This window comes from Eschscholzia californica, unplaced genomic scaffold (assembly GCF_041429995.1).
Source record: "Eschscholzia californica isolate CP2 unplaced genomic scaffold, dmEscCali1.0.p SCAF_5, whole genome shotgun sequence".
Taxonomy (NCBI): domain Eukaryota; kingdom Viridiplantae; phylum Streptophyta; class Magnoliopsida; order Ranunculales; family Papaveraceae; genus Eschscholzia; species Eschscholzia californica.
The window spans coordinates 35202567-35224939 of record NW_028238472.1 but is presented as its reverse complement, the minus strand read 5'-3'; the positions used below and the strand labels follow the sequence as shown (position 1 = coordinate 35224939).

The following is a 22373-nucleotide window of genomic DNA, read 5'->3' as shown; positions in this document are numbered from 1 at the left end:
AAGTTCTCGGTATGCAGGTGGGACGCGCGGGTTAACTTGGTGGTACAGATAAAGATTGATCCGCTACTTTATGGAGAACCAATCTACAATACTCCCAATCGATCCAACGAATCAGGACGAGAAACGCTTGCTACAATTTCATCTAACGGCTTAGTCTCCTCTGTTCAAACCAGCCGCGAAGTGCCTTATCGAATTCATCATTTCCAGCCGGGCTTTACTTGATTGGCGCCCAATATTTTGGGTAAATCAAATCTTTCCTTCCCTCTCATCTCTATTTTCTGACTTTTAACTTCAAATACATGGAAAGAGAAAGAGATGGGACCGAGAGATTGAGAAAGAAGAGATTGATGGAAGATTTTCAGAATTTAGATAGAGAAATAGAAACAAAATAAAGACAGAAAAGGGAAGTTTTGATTGAAGGATTAATTTTAGAAGCAAAAAATCTCAAAGAAAGAAAGAAGGAGATGACCTTCAGTAATATAACAGAGAGATAGAGCTCTCGACTTCTTCATCTTTTCATATTCAGAGCGTATGCTCTGGATTTAGTGGAGTTGTTTATGAAGAGAGAAAGATTTGATTCTCTTATTTTTCTATTCTTCTTTTTCTATATAATGGCAGATAAAACAGAGATGAGATTATCTCGGCTTGGGGGGCTGAAATCATCAATTAAGCTCTGTTCTTCATCCTTCTCTTAGAGCTTCAAGAAAATTATAGAGAGAGAAGAAAAGGAGAAGAACAGAGTATATATTTTATAGGGAGTAAACTGATCTTTGTTTCTTCTCTGGATTTTCTTGGAGTATATATTTTATAGAGAGAAATATCAAAACAGAGTGCTTTCTTTTCTTGTTATTTTATGAGAAGGTAGAGATAGATAGAGGATTGTAAGGAGAAGAACAGAGTATATATTTTACAGAGATCACTATAAGAGGTAATTCATCCAATGTTATTTTTATTTTCCATTTTCTTCATCTCTTTCTTTTCTTTGTGAGAGAGAAAAGAGAGTGAAGAGAGTGAACATAGAGAAGAGGGAGGATATTTGTACTATTGATACTTCTTTGTGAGAGAGAATCTCATCATCAACTATCCATCTCATTCCTCATTATCATGGAAGCTTAACATTGGGTGACATCTATCTTACTTATCTTTTGCTCTTAGTTTTTATAATGAGATTCTTTCTGATGAGTTTGATTAGCTAAATCTCTTTATCTATGGTGTTTGATGAAATCCATGGTGTTATTTACTTTTTAGGTGTGATTAAATTCGAGTCAAGTAATCCTTTGGCCGTTCATGTCTAACTTGCGTTATTCTTGATTATTGATTAGTTCCTTCATTATTCATCTTTCTTATGTTGATATTCCATGCTTAGAATAAAATGCTTTGATGGGTTATACTTCTTAGTTGATGCATAATAATCGAGCAATTAGTATATAGGGAATGATGCATGTATCTTTAGTTTTTATCGTTTTAAGGAAGATATCTTCCGGACTTTAGACCATTCATGTTTTAAAGCCCGTGTAATAAAAGTAACTCGTTGACTCATTAGTTCACCTTTAGAGTTGTTCCGTGGATAGATTCTGAACCCATAGATCATCCCCCCATTTGAGTTCATCTTTTTATTCGTTTTAATATTTTATTATTTTATCACCAAAAATAATTTAAAAAAAAAAAAAACAAAACCGTACTAGTTCTAAGTTTTAGAATAGGTTTAACTGGTCTCTGCGGATCGACCCGATCTTACCGGAATTATTACTTGACGCCCGTGCACTTGCGGATGTAGACCTATTTAGGAAACTTTTTAGGCCCATCAAGCACAATCTCACGAATCTCTTTTGAAAACTTGTTTGCTTATCATAGTGGAAATCATCGCGCCGTTGCCGTCGTGGAGTAGGTCCCACCAACCGAACCACGTAAATCTCTGTGTTCTGTTCTTGATTGTTCTTTACTATTCCTATTGCTTGTCTTGGATTACTCGTATTGATCACATTAACCCCGATTGGCATAACAGTTTGGCACGCCTTAGCTGGACACGTGGCGTAACCAAGATGACCTTTTTCCTTCCTAAAAATCCCCAAAATGAGTCCGGAGTGTCCGATATAGCTTCACGTCTAAGCGAGTCCATGTAGACAACCAACTAGCTATACAATCTCACAGTAGATTTGACATGATAAATGAAAACATGAGGATGATCTTAAAACAAAGAAAGCTGAATTTTAAAACAAAGAAGAAACCGAATTACCAACCAACATAAACTTGTATCTGCAGAGAAGTTATCTCACAGCTTCACCATTAATTTTTTGTTTGAACCATCTATTCTCTTACTTCTCAAAGAAACAAACTTAAAGATCAAAATAGGTAGGCCTAAATGAAGTTGGTATTAACTAGGAGAGAGAGTAACTTTAAAGAAACCAGGTAAATCTAGGGTTGAAACAGATCTGATGTAAAAATTAAGAGAAAGAAGCCAATGTTTGAAGAAACCCAGGAAGGACCCTCTTAAAGGTTGGGCAAGCCATTTCCTCCTATCAAAAGATCAAGGCACAGAATACCATTGAAAACCAAATTACTTGCTCTTCCCTGAATCTATGACTAATGTTAAGATGAGAATCTTATTACATACAATACATGGGAAAAGGAACAAACTTCCATTTTACTAGTCTATATGTTTGAACATTACCTTAACGTTGGATATGAGAAAAGGTGATTCCCAGAAATTTTAAAATAATATGTTTAGATGTTTTGAAGTTTCATTAATTGTGCAAGAAACTTCCCATCATGTAGCACGTTTTATAATGGTTTGTCTAAACAATTGCACCTTAACTCTTCGTCACATGGAGTAGAGAATCGTAAGTATTGGTCGTCACAAACCCCTAGCTTTGGAGGCTCCCATCTAAATAATTCTTTTGTGGGTCTCAAATTCAACTGACACTCAGTACTCGTCTGTAAATCTTCTATTTATCAAATGTTTAACAACCTTTACAACTTTAACAAAAAATATTAAGATGAACATCCTTGAGTATTTCCCAAATACGACAATGCTTAGTGCAACACTTTTAGCTCAAAATAATAGTTAATTTTTTGTTTCTCCATATGTGAAACACAGAAACAGACATAGCATTGTTATCTTTTACTTGTAACTATTTTTTTGTTCTCAAAATATGGTCGGTGTTTTAGGGAAATAAGAAAAAGGTTTTCAGGTACAAAATTTAATAGGGTGAAAAGATTAATTTTTTTCCGAACACATCTTTCTTCATATCTTTCTCTGGGTTCTATCTCACTCTCTCTACTTTCTCTCAGATTTTCTTTCTCTCAAATTCAAATTTAAAGGCGATCCCCAACTACGTTTTACCACTTGCCAGATCTCTGTCGCTCTCAAGAAGCAGAAGAGATAGCCTCAAAGCTATGTTCCACTGTGTTTACATGGCTCAAATCACAACTTGTATTCTTTTCTATCGCTACTGAATCATTTTACCCCAAACATCCAAACTTTCTATCTCATAGAATCACAAAAAACCCACACACCAAACCGTTCAAGTTCATCCCCACTATGCGATTTCTTTAGGGGACATTGGATTTCAGATCTCACTTACAAACCCCAATATGATGAAACATTCTCATTTCACAAAAATGCTTGAAATTGCTTAAAGAACAATAGAGAGGTAATATGAAAGATCAATTCATAGAGATGCATACTTGAAAATTGCGAATACCAAGGATTGATCCGTCTGACTTTCTCGGGTTGCAGAGGACTACAAGAATTGAGTTCATTGTGGATACTATAAATGGATTTGATCAAATTTGGCTACTAACTCTCTAGATTCGGGTTGCAGAGGAATAAAAGAATTGAGTTCATTGTGGATCTATAAATGGATTTGATCAAATTTGGCTACTTACTCTCTAGATTTAATTGAACCTTGTACATGATTAGGTCTTCTTCTCCCCTTATTAGGGTTTTAAATTGTAGTTAGACTAAATGAATCGGGGTGCTTACTTAAGCAATTATTAATGTTACAAGTATTATTATGGTTGTGATGGTTGGCCGTAATTAATGACTGTGATGGTTGGTTGGAATTAATGGTCGGAAATAGGAATGCCTGAACGGAAGGAAGAAGAAACAGTACTCAAAAGGTTCTATAAGCACCGGGCCAAACAACTGTTAGCGGGCGACTCTATTACCACCAGGTCCAAAAACTCTTTTCTCTATTAGCACGGTCCAAATGTGTAAGCACCGGTCCAAATGAGTTAACCCTAACGCCTCCATCCGTTTCTCACAAAACCAGGTGAAATTCCCAAACCGAGATTTTCTCTCTGGGCCTTGGGAAGAACCGAACCTGTCCTCGCCAAATTGCTCAAAATCTCACGAATCTCTCTCAAATTTTGCTCTCAAGCAATCTTTTCACTCTCTAAGTGTTAGAATCAACAATCATTTGGTGAAGACGAATAGTGATGAAAGATAAAATTTTAATTTTCCCTAAAAATCTACCGGACGGACTGGACCAGTCTGAGACCGAAGGGGACCAAACAGATCAGGTGATCTGAGACCTAAGAGGACCAAGCAAATCAGTTGATCCGAGACCTAAGAGGACCAAACAGATCAGCTGATCCGGGACCAATAGGATAAAACGGATCAGGTGATCCAGGGTCAAAGAGGACCAAACAGATCAGCTGATCTGGGACCTAAGAGTATCGATGATAGTGGACCTTTACTTGTTTTAAAAAGATGATATAACACAGCCGGTAGGTGTCGATATCGTTGCCGGAGAATGTCGGTAGTAGTGCACAACCTAGGATTTTGTTTTGGAAGAAAAAATGAATTTTCTTTTGGAAGAAGAAGATAAAGGAAGAAAACGGAGGTGAACTTCATCCAAGTTAGTTGACCGGGTGCTTATAGAGAACCCGGGTCAATAACCAGCCCCCCTAACACCCTTTTGGCCCGGTGCCTTTAGAGCCACCCTACTCAAACATACATTAAGGATAGGTGGTGTTCGGAGGAAACAAAAAGTTACGATTTTTTTTCTTTTCACCCAAAAGTTTGCACCTCGGAAAAGATCTTTATTTCCTCAAAACATCTACCGAAAATATTGGTAGCCTACTCAACGTATATCTAATAAAGAGTATGTAAGTAAATGTTAATTTCTCTGATCTTGTGTTTGTTTCTTCGCTTGAAATATTTGTTAATGTTTTGTGTTAGAGTTAGTGGCGGACCCAGGAATTTTTTCTTGTGGATGCATATTTTAGTGGTAGTAAATAAAAATTCAAATGACACTAAAAAAGTGTTCATAAAATTATATATATATATATATATATATATATATATATATATAATATATGTAGTCGACTACAACCAGTTTCATTTCTGATACAAAATTAGATTTAAAATTCTCAATTTTTTAAAATTCTCAATTTTTTAAACTTTAGTATATGTTTTTCACTAATCCTAATACAAATATGAAAATACTAATTCGTGGAAAGAATGTGAAATAAAAGTAAAAACAATATAAGTTAAAAACTAAATATAGTGAACACTGAAAATTATATCAAACATTATCAGTTAATTAAATAGATTTGAGTATGATTGGGAAAAAACGTATGTTGAACTTCCGATGAAAGAAAAGTGGACTGAAAGAGTTGAATTTAGGGAAAAAACGTATGTTGAACTTTCATCTCGAAATCAGGCCAGACGAGTAGATCTCATTTCTCTAACCTTGGCGTTTATTTACTTTCCTCTAAAGCAGAGAGAGATAGTACTTTCCTCACTAACCTAGATAATAGAGTTAAAAAAAATTCTTGCCAAGAAGTCAACATACTAGTTTCTCTCTCTCTCCAAATTGCGTGTAAGTTGGTTTTTTTTAGTTAAAACCATTCATGGTTATTATCTTCAACCTGCCCATGACTCAGATATCATGAACAAACACTTTTTTTCTCTCTACACTCTGTTATACTTCTATTTGGGGGTAGAACTTCAGTAGGGAGGATTCAGATTTCATTAATTTATTAAATGGGAATAGATCAATTGTTATCAAAATAATATTAAAACCCAAATAATACACTCGGAAATTAATTGAGCAATAAACAGTAGGTTTGGGAAAACAACTTATCTTTTCTGCAGAGCTTAGTTAAACATTAAATGAACCAATCTGAGATAATGAATCTGTAAGTGGACAATAGAACAGTAATGGTGGAACAGAGGCACGAGTTAGACTTGCTGTCCTGATGCCTTTAAACGCCCCCGCTACCGTCGAATCTGGTATTGCTTTTGCAGTATGTGAACGTAGTCCCCTAGGATTCAACTATTCCTTATCAGAAATTGAAGAAGCAAACTTCAATTCTGATATCCTGATCTTGACAGAATTATAAGAAAGAGAAGAGTAAAGCTGAGAGAGAGAGAGAGAGAGATAGAAGACGATTTTGTTTTTCTATGTTCTTTTTCCTCTGGGAGTTTACCCTATTTATAGAGTGGGGAAACCTGATCAGACGACTTTAGGTCGTTTTGATCCAATGGTGGATAAAAAGTAGCCAGTACACACGTACTTGGACTATTTCCACTAGCCAGTAGTGGAAAGTGGAAGTCCGAGAAAAATAAGGCATTATCTGGTAGACCAAGACCAAGACCAGGACCAAGACCAGAACCAGGACCAGGACCAAGACCAGGACCGGAACCAGACCAGAACCGGAGCTGGAGCCGGATCCAGAACCGGAGTCGGGTCGGGTTGGTGACCCGACCCGCAGGTGTGTGCAATTGAGAAAGGTGGTGTGCCTAAGGTAAGGGTGACTCTAAAAAATGATGGGTCTCTCCTCCGGAGAGCACTACTGTAACGCCAAGGGGTCACACCCCTTACACCCAACTTTCCTCTTATAAACACAAGCTAGTTTTTCTCTTGAAAGATGTGGGACAAAACTCTTTAGTTTGAAGTTTCCATTTCTATATTAGTAAGAAGGTTGAAAAGGTTTTACACTTCATTCTATAAGTGTTGCAAGTACAAAAGGTATTTTGTTTGTTATAGATAAAAATAGTTCCCTCCAAAAAGTTAGGCTCACTTTAGCTCATTTTATTTCAAAATAAAAGATAGATTTATATTTTATTCAAATACACTAACAATCCCCCACATGAATAAAATTAAAAGAGCTAAATAAAAGAGATGAGTGCGAGGCATTGTGTATCAACTAAGGGGTCGTTATGACTTGAACCTTTGCTTTGTGATGGTTAGTTGGGGCTACTAGTCGTTCAGTGAATGTGATGTTCTTGAACTGAACTTCTATTTTGTAGACTCGATCAATAGACCTCACACACAAGTCCTCTGGTTTCTGTCAAGATCATTCGGTTATGCTCGTTATCGGCCATGAGCATATCCTAGTATTCATGAGTTCTCTAGAGAATAGCCCAATTCTCATAAGAAGCGGCCCCACATCCACACATATATAGGTGAGTCCATCAAGGGTGTCCTGTTCCACCCCACTTGGTATACCCAAGCTATAGATCTCATCCCCCACATTGAACAGGTACACTCTCTTTGCCATAGGGATGGGTAGGAGTTTTCTCCTTTGAGTGTTCACAAACTATCATCTACAACTTAGTTTTCCCATTGAACCAAGGTCATGGGATCTCCGATTCCAAGGTTGGGTGTCCGTCATAGATGATTTACTCTGATATGGGCTTTAGCCCCATCCCCCTCGACGTTACATATACAACATCTCTCGATAATCCTTTCGTCAAAGGATCTGCCAAGTTTTCCTTCGATCTCACAAAATCTATGGAAATTACTCCATTAACCAACAATTTCTTAATCGAATTATGCCTTCAGCGAATATGTCTAGACTTTCCGTTGTAGATGTTGTTTTTAGCTTTAGCTATTGTAGCTGTGGAATCACAGTGAATCAGAATTGAAGGCATTGGTTTAGGCAAAATTGGAATGTCATCCAAAAAGCTTCGTATCCATTCAGCTTCTTCAGCGGCTTTATCAAGTGCGATGAATTCTGATTCCATTGTTGATCTAGCGATGAAAGTTTGCTTGGATGACTTCCAAGCAACTACAACTCCTGCTAGTGTAAAAACAAACCCACTCGTGGATTTAGGTTCTTCTGAGTCTGAGATCCAGTTTTCATCTGTATATCCTTCTAGAACCGCAGGATACCGTGAGTAATGTAAATGTGTGATAATGTGTATTTAAGGTATCTTAGTACCTTAATTAGTGCATCCCAATGGGTGTGCCTAGGATTACATGTGTACATGCTCAGTCTGCTTACCGCGTAAGCAATGTTTGGCATCGTGCAGTTCATTATGTACATAAGACTCCCTAGAGTACTCAAGTTGGGATACTGCCTCACCCTTGTTTTTCTTTAAGACTAGAGAATGGTCAAAGGGTACTCTCGCAAGTGGGGAGTCAAATTGGTTAAATTTCCTGCGTACAGACTCGATATAGTGTGTTTGGCTCAAGGTAATCCCTTCAAGGTTTCTGATGACTTTTATCCCTAGGATGACATCTGCTTGTCCTAAGTCTTTCAGTTCAAAGTTTTTAATTAGGAGTTCCTTAGTTTGGTTTATTATTTCTAAAGAAGTGCCTAGAATTAACATGTCATCTACATATAGACATATAATCACATAACACCCATTTACACATTTAGTGTATACACATTTATCTGACTCATTAATCTTGAACCCATTTTCTAATACTACTTGATCAAATTTTTCATGCCATTGTTTCGGTGCTTGTTTAAGACCGTATAGGGATTTTATGAGTTTGCAGACTTTGTTCTCTAGTCCCTTGACCACAAACCCTTCAGGTTGGTCCATGTAGATTTCTTCTTCTAATTCACCATTTGGAAAAGCAGTTTTTACATCTATTTGATGTATTTCTAGGTTGTAGGTTGCTGCGATAGCTATTAGGATTCTAATCAAAGTGATCCTAGTAACAGGAGAGTAAGTGTCAAAAAAGTCACGCCCTTCTTTATGTCTGAACCCTTTAGCTACTAATCTAGCTTTGTATTTTTCTACAGTGCCATCTAGTTTTTGTTTCCTTATAAAAATCCATTTGCTTCCTATAGTTTTAGAGCCTGGAGGTAAGTTAACGAGCTTCCCGGTGTTGTTTTGTGTTATGGAGTCCATCTCACTTACTACAGTTTCCTTCGAGAGCGGTCCGTCTGGAGAAGTCATTGCCTGACTATATGTTGGGGGTTCATCTTCAGTGAGGAAGTCAAGACCGAAGTTGTGTTCTGTTCTAGCTCTCTTACTCCTTCTAGGTTCATTATCTGAAATTGGAGTTTCAGAACTAGTAGCAGGTTGACTAGACTCAAGTTCTTTCCTTTTGAGGGTCTCACTCTTTCCAGGGAAAGTGTCTTTAAAAAAACTCAGCATCTCTTGATTCTAGAATCGTGTTTGAGTTTATGTTATCAACGGGAGAGTTTATCACTAGAAAGCGATAGGCGCTACTGTTCTGTGCATACCCTATGAATACACAATCTACAGTTTTAGGTCCTACCTTAGATCTTTTGGGTAAAGGTATTGCAACCTTTGGCAGACACCCCCACACCTTTAAGTGTTTAAAGCTAGGCTTTCTGCCCTTCCATAGTTCATATGGAGTTTTATCTTATATTTTAGAGGGTACTCTGTTAAGCACATAACAAGCAGACAAAATAGCCTCCCCCCACAAATTAAAAGGTAATCTTGAGCTCACTAGCATAGAGTTCATCATTTCTTTTGATGTTCTGTTTTTCCTTTCTGCTACCTCCATTGGATTGAGGTAAGTAAGGAGCAGTTGTTTGATGTATTATGTCGTGATTCCTACAGAATTGAGTGAAGAGATGTCCTACGTATTCTTCCCCTCTATCTGATCTAAGGATTTTTATCTTTTTATTTAGTTTATGTCCTACTTCTAGTTTGTAGGTTTTAATGCTTTCTAAGGCTTCATCTTTGCTATTTAAAAGGTAAATGTTACAAAATCTTGAGTGATGGTCAATAAAAGTTATGTAGAAGCGTTTGCCTCCTCTCGAAGGAGTTGCTTTTAGGTCTCCTAGATCAGAGTGAACTAATTCTAAAGGTTCATTAGTTGTTCTTTCTACAGTTTTAAAGGGTTTCTTCTTAAGTTTTGTCTCTATACAAATTTCACATTTGTCTTCTTTTTCTTGTTTATTAGTTAGAATGTAACCTTGCTTCTTTAGACGTTCTAGAGTGGAAGAACTAAGGTGTCCTAGCCTACCATGCCAAACATTTAAATTGCTAGAAATATTATGCACAACCGAGTAAGCAGAAGAAAATACTTTATTCAATTCAGAATCAGAAACAACATTTAACTTAAATAGGCTCTCAGTACAATACCCTTTCCCCAAATAGACCCCCCATTTGGACAGAATCACTTTGTCACTTTCAATTACTATCTTGAACCCTTTCTTGTTCAGAACCGAAACAGAGATTAGATTTTTCCTTATTTCAGGAACGTGGAGTACATCATCCAGAGCCATGGTCTTTCCAGAAGTCATATTCAAAACAATCTTTCCTTTTCCTACAATTGTGGATGAAGAGTTGTTACCCATTTACAATTGTTCTCCTGTTTTTACTGGGTTATATGAGGAAGACGGTGACTTCTCAGAGTAGATGTGTTTAGTGGTTCCTGTATCCAACCACCAATCTTTAGTGTTTGTCACTAAGTTAGTTTCAGTGGCCATTGCACAAAAGTTCTCTGTTTCGACTACGTGAGCACGATTGTGTTTAGGATGTTTGGTCGGAGTGTTAGGATTAGGGTTTGCTTTTCTATGTCTACAGTCCTTATATAGGTGACCAGGCTTACCACATACATAATATGGTTTGTTAGGCTTAGAGCCAACCCTTTTGAATTTAGAATTACCTTTCTTCCGCTGGTTAGAAGGTTTTGAGTTGGGAAATTTTTTCTTCTTTACCTCTTCCACCATGTGAGCTTTAGACGTAAGTGAAGCAACCACCTCATATTTCTCCTGTTTCAGATGTTCTTCTTCAACCCTGATTTGAAGAATCAGGTATTGCATGTCAATGTCCTTCCTTTTGTGTCTGAGTTTCTTTTTACAATCATTCCAGCTGGGAGGTAATTTCTCAATAACTGCAGCAACCTGGAAAACCTCATCTATAACCATTCCCTCAGTTCTGATTTCATTTAGGATGAGCCTTAGTTCCTGAAATTGACTTACGACAGATTTTTCATCTTCCATTTTGCAATCTAGAAATCGTCTTACTACGAATTTCTTAATACCTGCATCTTCAGAAATATATTTCTCCTGTAGGGAGTCCCATAATTCTTTGGCAGTCTTAGTATGGCAGTAGATATCATATATGGTGTTATCTAAGCAGTTCAGAATATAATTTCTACATAGATAGTCAACCTTATTCCAAGCATCTACTGCTCCAGATCTACCAGGTTAATTTCCCCCCACAACTGTGGTAGCTGGTTCGGTCAAAACAAAGTTGATATTTAAGGTTGTCAGAAAAAATAACATCTTCTTTTGCCATCTTTTAAAGTTTTGACCATCGAATTTTTCTGGTTTTTCATTGCTCATCTTAAAGTCCATTTTCAGTAAACAGTAAATGGTTTTGGTCGATTTTGAAAAGAGTTTTAAAGTCTTCAGATTGTTATCAAAATAATATTAAAAACCACAAATAAAAAATTAACTCGGAAATTAATTGAGCAATAAAAAGTAGGTTTGATAAAACAACTTATCTTTTCTGCAGAGCTTAGTTAAACAGTAAATGAACCAATCTGAGATACTGAACCTGCAAGTAGACCATAGAACAGTAATGGTGGAACAGAGGCTCGCTGTCCTGAAGACTTTAAACGCCCCATGAGATAAAAAATTTTACAATCGAACTCTTCCTAAATATTCTATTTCGATGAACTAACTAGTTCTTACCAGAATTTTATATGGATATTACAATGAGAAGCAACCGATCCCCTTTTTAATTTCTTTCCCTCTTTACTGTTCATGTTCAAAGAGGAAGTCGTTCTGTTATTACGTAGATACGTACTTTCTCCCGGAGGCAGCATAGATATAGTCGTTGTCCAACGAAGTAGGTTTGATAAAACAACTTATCTTTTCTGCAGAGCTTAGTTAAACAGTAAATGAACCAATCTGAGATACTGAACCTGCAAGTAGACCATAGAACAGTAATGGTGGAATAGAGGCTCGCTGTCCTGAAGACTTTAAACGCCCCTACTACCGTCGAATCTTTTTCCTCTGGGAGTTTACCCTAATCAGACGACTTTAGGTCGTACTTGGACTGATTAGGCATTCTCTGGTAGACCAAGACCAGAACCGGAACCGGAGTCGGGTCGGGGGTGTGTGCAAGTGAGAAATGTGGTGTGTGTAAGGTAAGGTTGCCTCTAAAAAGTGATGGGTCTCTCCTCCGGAGAGCACTATTGTAACCCTAAGGGGCCACACCCCTTACACCCAACTTTCTCCTTATAAACACAAGCTAGTTTTTCTCTTTCAAAGATGTGGGACAAAACTCTTTAATTTGAAGTTTCCATTTCTATATCAAGGATGAAAAGGTTTTACACTTTAATCTATAAGGGCTTGAAGTACAAAAGGTACTTTGTTTGTTATGGATAAAAATAGTTCCCTCCAAAAATCTCCCTCCAAAAAGTTAGGCTCACTTTAACCCATTTTATTTCAAAATAAAAGCTGGATTTTATATTTTATTCAAATACACTAACATCAATTACTGAAGTGGGTGTAGTGCAACACTAGCACCATCATCATCATCAATTGGGGAAGAAAGGGAGGGGAACATTATTTCTGGAGACATACTGGTAACTCTGTAAATGTTGTTTCTTTTATATTTGTTGCTACTGCTATTCTTATTTCTATGTTCCTTTTGGATTTGTTGCTACTGATATCATATTAGGAATCACAAATAGGAAAAGTTGTTTGTACCCGTTGCTATTTCTCTGTTGGTTTAAGTCAATGTTGGGCAAGGTAAATTATAACATCCAATTGTTTTGTAAGAATCGTGTAACTCGTCTTAGAGATGTTGTATGGTAACCCAAATTAAATGTTGCAACAAACTGTATACGAAGACAGAAAAGCAAATACTATATTAACTGCACCAATATTGGATTGCTATTTTAAGTTGATTTAGAAAGCAGATAATGAATATGGAGAAGCCAATTGTTGTTGTCGAAGAAGGATAAGCAATAGCATCATATGCCACAAACATTATTATTAGTTAATTAACGGGAGATTTTGACATTGATCCCCACTTTTATATCAATATCAAAACTACACTCCTATTATCTTTAACTTTTATTTTACACCGCTATGTGGACGGGAAACGTTAACTCCCATATAAGTTTCAAGTGTGTGACTTGCACATGTGAGTTAGGACTAAAATGCTCTTATTTGAATCTTTATTTCCAAGTCAGAACTATCTTTGTCGGCAGTAATCAGCTCAGGGTCGACCCTAAGGTGAGGCAACCCAGACGACCCTAGGAGGGGTGAGGCAACCCAGACGACCCCGCCTACGTCCCCCGAATTTACGGGGCCTCTAATTTATATACTCCATATACATAGTGTTATTAAGCCTTGAAACACCTAAATTAAAAATAAAAATCAATTAAATTCATATTCTCACAATTACTTTTCTTCTCTTTTCTTCTTTTGACTTATCTCTTTCTAGATCTTGTTGCAATCTCTTATGCAAATTTCATTAATGTACAACACTCATCAATATAAGTAGTAAATGTTTTTCCTCAACCAAAACCTAATTATTATTATCTTTTAAGGAAATACTGGATACTTTCTAGTTTATCACTCTCTGATATTATGATGGGTCGTGTATAAATGACAAGATACAACATATATTGACATTAACTAGTTTCCTTTGATATCCTATACTTATCTCATCACCTTATATCAAATGAAGAAATTAAATCTTATTATCAACATTCTTAATTTGCAATATAAACACCACCAACCCTCTCCCCTCATCTTTATATATATGTTTGTGTTGTGATCTTTACTTTATGTTCTCAACAAGTATCAATGGAACCCACTAGTAAGAATATTCCTTACTACACTTTCATCCCGACCAAAGCCGAGGAAGAAAAGAGTCGAGTATCTCTAAACTTCCCTCTCAAACCCTCACATGTGGAGTTGGTGGAAGTACCAAAGACGACAACAAATGAACCTCCTGTTTTATTGGAACTTTTCGAGTCTTCCGAAAAGTGGGATATCAAGAAAGTCTTAACTAGTATAGATGTGGGAAAACTAGGTGGTCTTGTTTTGGATCAAGAACAAGTTTACTCTCACATATTGAGGTATTGGAATTACAATATGTGGAATCAAGTGGAAAATGGGAAGCAAATTCCTGTGGTTATAAGAGATATGGATACTCTGACTGAGTACAGATTGTTGTTTTATAAGTCTATAATTGATCATTGTTATGTGATAAAATCATTCTGGAATAAGGACTTTGTTTTCAGGAGAAATCTCAAGGAAGGAGATTTAATTGGAATGAATTGGAATCCGAATTCCTTTACTTTTGATTTCTCTGTTTTGAAGAAAGCTGCTGGAAATGAATAAGGGTCTAGGAAAGTGCTTGAATCAAATATCATTACTTGCTTTATATGTGGTTAAAAAAAATTAATTGTTTCATGTATTTGATTATTTTCTCCAAAAAGCAAGCAATAGACTATGTTATTTTCCCATGTTTGATTGATTTTATTATGCTTTGCTTAGAATCTAAATTGTATTTGTGTTTGAAATTAACACTACTTTTGACGTTTTTTTCGAATGTCTGTTAATTGTTTTTAGCTAGATTTTCCGGTACATTTATTAAATAGTTTTTAGAAGTGATGTATCTTCCCACTCTAAAGAATATGGTTGGAATCTTATTCTTTTGAAGAATAGATGTTTTCGGTTGATAAACATATATTGGATTTCTCTACAATTAACAACAAATATGCATATGACAATTGGGAAAATGTGCATAGATGTTTTTGTTATACACACGGTTGTGGGCTAATATTTCCCCTTATTTAAGTGTTATTGACAAGTATGGTGCATATAACATTTTGCACAATTACTGAAATTGTGTATAGTATTTCTCCCAACCCATAAACTCATTATCGCCTGTCCGAGTATTATAGGGGCCTCCTCGAGGCAAATTTCAAGGGTGTGTATAAAGAAAAAGGGCACCTTTAAGAGAAGAATCGTGGCGTTTTTAACACTACTCCCATATCAAAGAAACTTAAAGCATATAAAAATAAGATACTCAAACTCTCCCATATCAAAAAAACTTAAAGCATATAAAATAAGATACTCAAACTCCCTTAAAGTGACCTTCAAGATTTTCTTGAAGAGTTTTTGTTACACTATCACAAATTCAATGGCCGTATGGAGGTAGTTACTTTATGGACACTTAAAATGATAGTCCAAAATTATAGTGTCTTCTTAAACGTCTTAAGTGCCTTCATTTATTTTGTCCTAGTCACACAGACATGACAACGTAGACATGGCAACCAAAACCCTTCACAAATGTAATATGGGCAGTTCAAAAGATCTCACCCATTAAGTATAAGCTAAAACAACAAAAACCTTTCTCTTTGATGCAATGATGCACAAGCACAACCCTTCAACTCCCATTTTGTTTATTAAACCTACACCAATCTTCCTTTCACTATTGTTCATATTGGAATGAACACATTTGTGTTACCCGACTTTGCAGTGGCGTGGCCGAAATTTCAGGGGTCCGCTGCGAAATTTTTTTTCTAGGCCCCTTCTTATTATGTGAGACCCAAAAATTTACGTGTAATATAATAAATGAATATCTAAATAATTTATCCAAAGAAATTTCTTATAAAATATTATGAAAAATATATGTTTGTTCAAAAGACAACGTACAAATATCTGCAGTAATTACATAACTAACTCCATTAAAAATATTTAAACTACACTCGATGTGTTATGTAAGTCTAAGAACATAAATTAAAACAAATATTCACATAAACTAAGTATGATATAGAAAATCTGCTCCAACGGGTAACAATAATATTGTTTTGTGTGAAATTATCAGAAAAGGAGAATAATGTAAATATGGGAGATAAGATATAGAAACCTATTACATATTGAAGGGAGATTGTAGAGAGAATACTAAAGGTAACATTAGAAATTAAAGTGGCTTTATTTCTTGAGTATGGGGCCTCTTTAGAAGTTAAAACTTGAAGTGGGTTTTTATCTTGTGTATGTCGTGTAGAGGCTTTAAACCTAGTATGGAGGTGCCTATAAAGGTTAGAACTGAGTAAGATAAAAACAAATAAATGTAATTAGGTTGATAAGGGGATTCAAATTTGAGTCCTCAAACGTGTAGAACAAGTTCCTCACCAACTGAGCCGCATATGACTTTATGATTTATATGAATATAATTTATTTTTATAACTTGTGTACTTAGCATTCCTCAAAATGGGGTCCTTAGGTAGAGGGGGCCGGTGCGGCCGCACCGGCTGCACCCACGCCCCTGCGACTTTGTATTAAACCGTCTCTTCATTCTCATCTAATTTGAAGAGGTCTTTTGATCAATAAATCTTCGCACTATTAACTTAAAAAAACGATGGAAACCGTAAAGGTTTAGATATTGTTATAGAATCTAAATCAACATTTGGAAGATATCCCTTAATTATATTTTTCTAAATTCACTTTGTTCCTCTAAGTTCATATATTTTGTATCTCTGCCATTATGGATGGTGACTAAGAAGCAAGTGGATGTAGATAACTTAGATCCGCCCCGCCCCAAGTTGTACAAATAAACAAAGATATGGAGATATCAAGAAGTTTAGTGGTTCCTATCTATCCACAACAAGTGGAAGAGGATAATGAGGTAGAGTTCGAGGAACTCGAGACACCTCCCGCACAAGTCAAATTAAATTCGTAGGAGACATCTCAAGTAGTTGAGAACACTCCAACTATTGCTCAAGCCCCTCGTAGGTCTCAAAGGCTCAAGGAGTTACCTCAGAGAATAAAAATCATACTATTAGAAGATAATGAGCCGAGCACCTACAAAGACGCTATGACGAGCCCCGACTCTAAAAAATGGCTTATAGCCATGAGACCGGGAATGGATTCCATGTCAGAAAATCAAGTTTGGGACTTGGTCGATTTGCCTGATGGAGCGAAACCGATCGGTTGCAAATGGGTTTTCAAGATGAAAACTGACAAGGATGGAAACGTTAGCGTTTTCAAAGCTAGACTTGTGGCAAAAGGTTACAAACAGATTCATGGTATAGACTATGATGAAACCTTTTCCCCTGTCGCTATGCTTAAATCCATTCGAATCATTCTAGCAATTGCAGCTCGTTACGATTATGAGATTTGGCAAATGGATGTCAAAACCGCCTTCCTGAAACGGAAATCTGGAAGAGGATGTGTACATGACACAACCTGAAGGTTGTGAAGACTCCAAAAATATTGGAGAAGTTTGCAAGCTTAAGAGATCCATTTATGGATTAATGCAACCAAGCAGGAGTTGGAATCTTCGATTCAACGAGGCAATCAAAGAGTTTGATTTCTTTAAGAATGCAGAAAAATCTTGTGTTTACAAGAAGGTTAGTGGGAACAACCTAGTTTTCTTGATCCTTTATGTCGATGACATATTAATCATTGGAAACGGCATTTAGATGTTATAAACAGTTAAGGACTAACTTCGAAAATGTTTCTCAATGAAGGATCTAGGGGAGGCAGAATACATATTGGACATCAAGATCTATAGAGATAGATAAGAGGATGATTAGACCCAGTCAAGAAACTTATTTAGATAAGATTATACACCGGTTCAATATGGAAGACTCTAAAAGGGGATTCCTTCCCATCAGTGCCTCGAAATATGAGATTCTTTTCCCTACAAATTCGCTAGATCATTTCTCTTTGTTCACATGGCACTCGTCTTTCTTATCGTGGAACTCTCTATACTTTTTGAAATATTTGGCACAAATATTGCATGAACTTATTTTTCTTCCCAAGCGTTTGTTACAATTGCCCTCTAGGAATCTCATCGGACGAGTTCTTACGACCATTTCCTTGCTATGTTGAAGGGGCTTATGCTAAGCAGTAGATACATTATAGTGACATATGATAACACGACTTCTCTTTCTACCAATGACCAACCGTCGGTGTCCATGACTCTCTACTGGCGGGTTGGTCAGTCAGGGTTCGTGTCTTTCGCAACGTTAACGATGGTGAAATAGCTAGCTTGGGATTAGGCTCCGCTGTACGTATAACCTGTTCTCAAATCTGAGAAGTTCTCCATTGAAATGCGTACATCCCTGAAACCCACGCATGTCTCACCAATAAGACGCCCATATTCCAATGATTAAAATGTAAAGTTAGCATTAGGGTCAATGAAAAAGTACCGACATTAGCATTTGGGTCACAAACTAACGGTTGTTAACGACCGTCTCTAGTCACTGAGTCAACGGATAGTATGTGACCCAGACCCTATAACGGACAAACACTTGACCCAAATGCTAATGTCGGTACTTTTCTTTGACCCTAACGCTAAATATCCCTTCGACCCTAATGCTAAATATTCATTATGAGAAATCTAGTTTTAACATTTTATTCATGTTATTTTTGCTTTTTTAATGATTTGGTTGATTACATATCTACTGCTTATAATGATTTTTTTTTTACAAAATTTAATATACATTAGATTATGTTACTAGTATAACATCAAAATCTGAGTCAGCAAAAAGAAAATGTGTAAGATGGAGTGAACAAATGGACGAGTTTCTTGTTGAAACATTTCTATAGGAGGTTGTTAAAGGAGGACAGAAACCAGACAATGGTTGGAAAACTGAATCTTTAAACCGTGTTGTAATTGAAATTGACAAAAAAACCAAAGACGGTTGTCACACATGAAAATATTAAGACACGGTTGAAAACAATGAGGAAAGCTTATATAGTAGCAAGAGAAGCTCTTACTGAAGTGGATTCAACTTCAATTCGTACACTCAATGCATTAATCCAGATGATGATGCTCGGGCGAGATACGTGTAAGTAAGTGATATGATTCTTGCTAACATTTTTGGAATGCAATTAACTTCAGAAGTAACCCACATTTTATTTCTAATTTTTTATATTTAATATTGTAGGCTCATGAAAAACCGCTAAAATTTTATGATTCATGACAAATAATGATAGGGAACGAGCAAGCAACTTGTGATAGGGGAGTCGAAGCGGGGATCTTTTCCTCACCAGTATATTCTCTAACAGGTTCGATATTTCTTGATTCACAATTTTTTCCAAGTATATATTTTTATTTGTTACAGTATAAGTCTACATGTCGTATTTTGACATACTAATGCTAGATTTTTTTGTTTACTTTAATGTTTAGATAACTTAAATGACTTTCTTTCTAGAGATAATGACAACAACACATAGGGGACTCCTACATCAAAATCATCTATACCCAACAATCACCATCACAAAAGCGCAAATAACTTTGAGCCCTTGAAGATAGTATTAATGAAGGAATGGTTGGGATGATAGAAGCTGCTAGTATAGTAGCTGCAACTTTAGAAGGCTCAAATTAGACAAATTAATACAATTTTAGAATCTATGCTAGAGTTGGATGAGAAAGACGTACATCGAATAGCTGATTTATTTAATAGAGACTTATGGATGACTCAATACTTCTTATCTTTGTTGGAAGGAAGAAGACTAGGTTGGTTAAGAAGGATGAAATTACAAAACTAATTTCAAGTATATTTTACGCTTATTTTTGTCGAATGATGTTAAGTTTTTATTTCACTTTGCTAGAGTAGCGTTTATTTACTTTAAATAAGTTTTGACTTCAGATTTATATTTTTTTGTTTAATAGGTTTGATTTTGTTGACATATATATTAGATTTATTTTTTAAAATACTAATTAATGTTATTGTTCCTTTCATTGAAGAATATGGAGTATATTATAATCGTTTCTGTGGAAATAAACTTTCAATCAAACAACAAAACTATACAATTCCACGGAATAACAAATGACAACCAAACAAAAGAATATTTATTTTCGTGAAATATATTTTGTGGAAAATATTCCATGAAAACTCTTCTATTCCACAGAATTGTTTCCCGGATATCAAATTTGTGTAGAATACTCCACAGGGGCATGGGTTATACCTAGTAATTTTAAGGGTCCGTGGGTATATAGACCAAAATAATATTCAAAATAGGTTTATGATCCAATCTTCCCAAAACATGGATATTTAGTCCTTTTACATTATGGACATAATAACCTATTCTTTATTAGAGAACTACCGTCCATGTCCCTCCTACAAAAATCACGGGATTTTAATTTTTCAGGGTGAATTTGGAATGTTTCTAATGTGGGCGTGATTTAGGGGATTTAAAGCAACTAACATAAAATCCGAAATTGATTTTTCTCTATCTTCTAACCGTTTTGGAAAGCAAATCTATTTCCAAATCAATTCAAAACAAAAATCGTAACCAAATCAATTTTCTCTCTCTTTATAGATTTGGAAACCAAATCAATTTTCTCTCTCTTACTATGTAAATTTTTTTCGATTCAAATCAATTTTCTCTCACTTAACTTTCAGATTTGGAAATAGTATATTTTCTAGGATCAATTTAGCGTGATTTGGGGGTTAATATACAAAACATATACATCACTTTCTCTCACTTAACTTTCAGTTTTGGAAATAGTATATTTTTCTTGGAACATTAAAGCAACATATGTTTTCGTTTTTACTCATACATAAATACACATAGAATACAAATTATGAAACAAATACGTAAATCATGTATTATTTATGACGAGGAAACCATCATTTGTCAAGTATACAACATAATTTATCAAATGTATGTGGGTCTTGTTTAATAAATTACACATAATTTCTTTTACATTACACATCCTTTACATTCTGTTACAAAAAAAAAGTACAAAATCTTCTTTGGTTCAAAAATGGTGCCCATCCATATACTCTCCATTAGTTTCGTTGACTCACTTTGATTTGATGATTCTCTTTGAAATTTTATCTGGTATATCAAATCTACACACATAAATACACATACATTAAAGAAAAAAAAATCATATATTGTATTATAAACTACATGTACAGTTTCGTAAATTATATATAATGTTTGTCAAATTTTAACAACATTTGAAGGTTTTGAGTAGTTTGGTATCAAGGCTATTGTTTTGGGTGAAAAGTACACGTAATGGTAAATAAATAATACATAATTTATGTGCACTTATACGTAAATTATATACATAATGGTAAGAACATGAAGATATACGTAAATTATATATACTTTATTGCAAAGTACACGAGATTTGATAGTAAAGCGAAGAATTTCTACTAATGAAATGAGTACTGTTTTGGTGTTAAAGCACGGGTAATGTTCTATAAATTACCCATAATTTACTATAAATTGTGGTAATTTACGATACAGTACATGTACTGTAAATTCTGTTATGGGTAACCGTACGAAAGAACAAATGTTTCATAAATCCGTACGGATTGAAAACCAGATCTGAAGAAAAAAAATGAGAATATCATTAAGCTTAAACTACAAATCTAAAGATATCTGCTATAATGATTGGTTGCAATAATGTCAAACTCGAGTTGAAGGATTAAACATCAAGATCAAAAACATAAATGAAATTTTAAGAGAGAGAAAGAAAATAAACATCAAACATTCGATTGATGATTGATAATCTGATCTCACGAAATATCAGAAACAACAGAAGATTAAACATAGATCTAAAGAAATATGATATTATCACTGGATGCAAACATAACATACTAACTTTGAAGGAATCAATGAATAAGGAATAAACATAAAGATCTTAAACAATTATGAAAATTTTAGGGTTTTAGTTATGAATCATTGAATTAGGAATAAACATAAAGATCTTAAACAGTTGTGAAAATTTTAGAGAGAGTAAATAAACATCATACATTCGAAGTTAATGAATTAGTAAACAGATCTTATAGATATGTATCATAAATCTGATACGTTTTATAATAGAGCGAAATAATTAGGGTTTTAGTTATAAGAAGAAATATTAGATATTAACAATGGTGTTTATAAAGATTTCGAAAGTATTAAACCTGATAAATGATGAATTTGGACAGCAATATAATGTAAAAGAAGAAGATTTTCTGAGTTTAATAGAGGTTTGTCAACTAAATCGGTTTTAGAGAAATCAAATAAAGAGTTTCCGTTACTGAAAATAATGAAGATATCCTTACTTTGAATAGGAACATGATTGGAGAGAAATATGGGAGATAATAATGAAGATATCCTTACTTTGAATAGAAACATGATTGGAGAGAAATATGAGAGATAAATATGGAAAAAGTTATGCATAGATTTCGAAGATAAATCAGTTATAAAATATGGAAAGG

The 22373-nt window shown here is 35.2% G+C and overlaps 1 protein-coding gene across 1 annotated transcript; it reads left to right on the top strand.

Moving 5' to 3' along the window:
• Positions 1-13995: 13995 nt before the first annotated feature.
• On the top strand, positions 13996-14535 carry LOC147538840 (B3 domain-containing protein At5g26805-like). Its single transcript, XM_086643024.1, has one exon. It carries the CDS (start codon positions 13996-13998, stop codon positions 14533-14535), a length of 540 nt encoding a protein of 179 aa, XP_086499150.1.
• The last annotated feature ends 7838 nt before the right edge of the window (positions 14536-22373 follow it).

Bases quoted from the DNA above. Each gene is read 5' to 3' on its own strand.
- LOC147538840 (XM_086643024.1), top strand. From the start codon at position 13,996: ATGGAACCCACTAGTAAGAATATTCCTTACTACACTTTCATCCCGACC.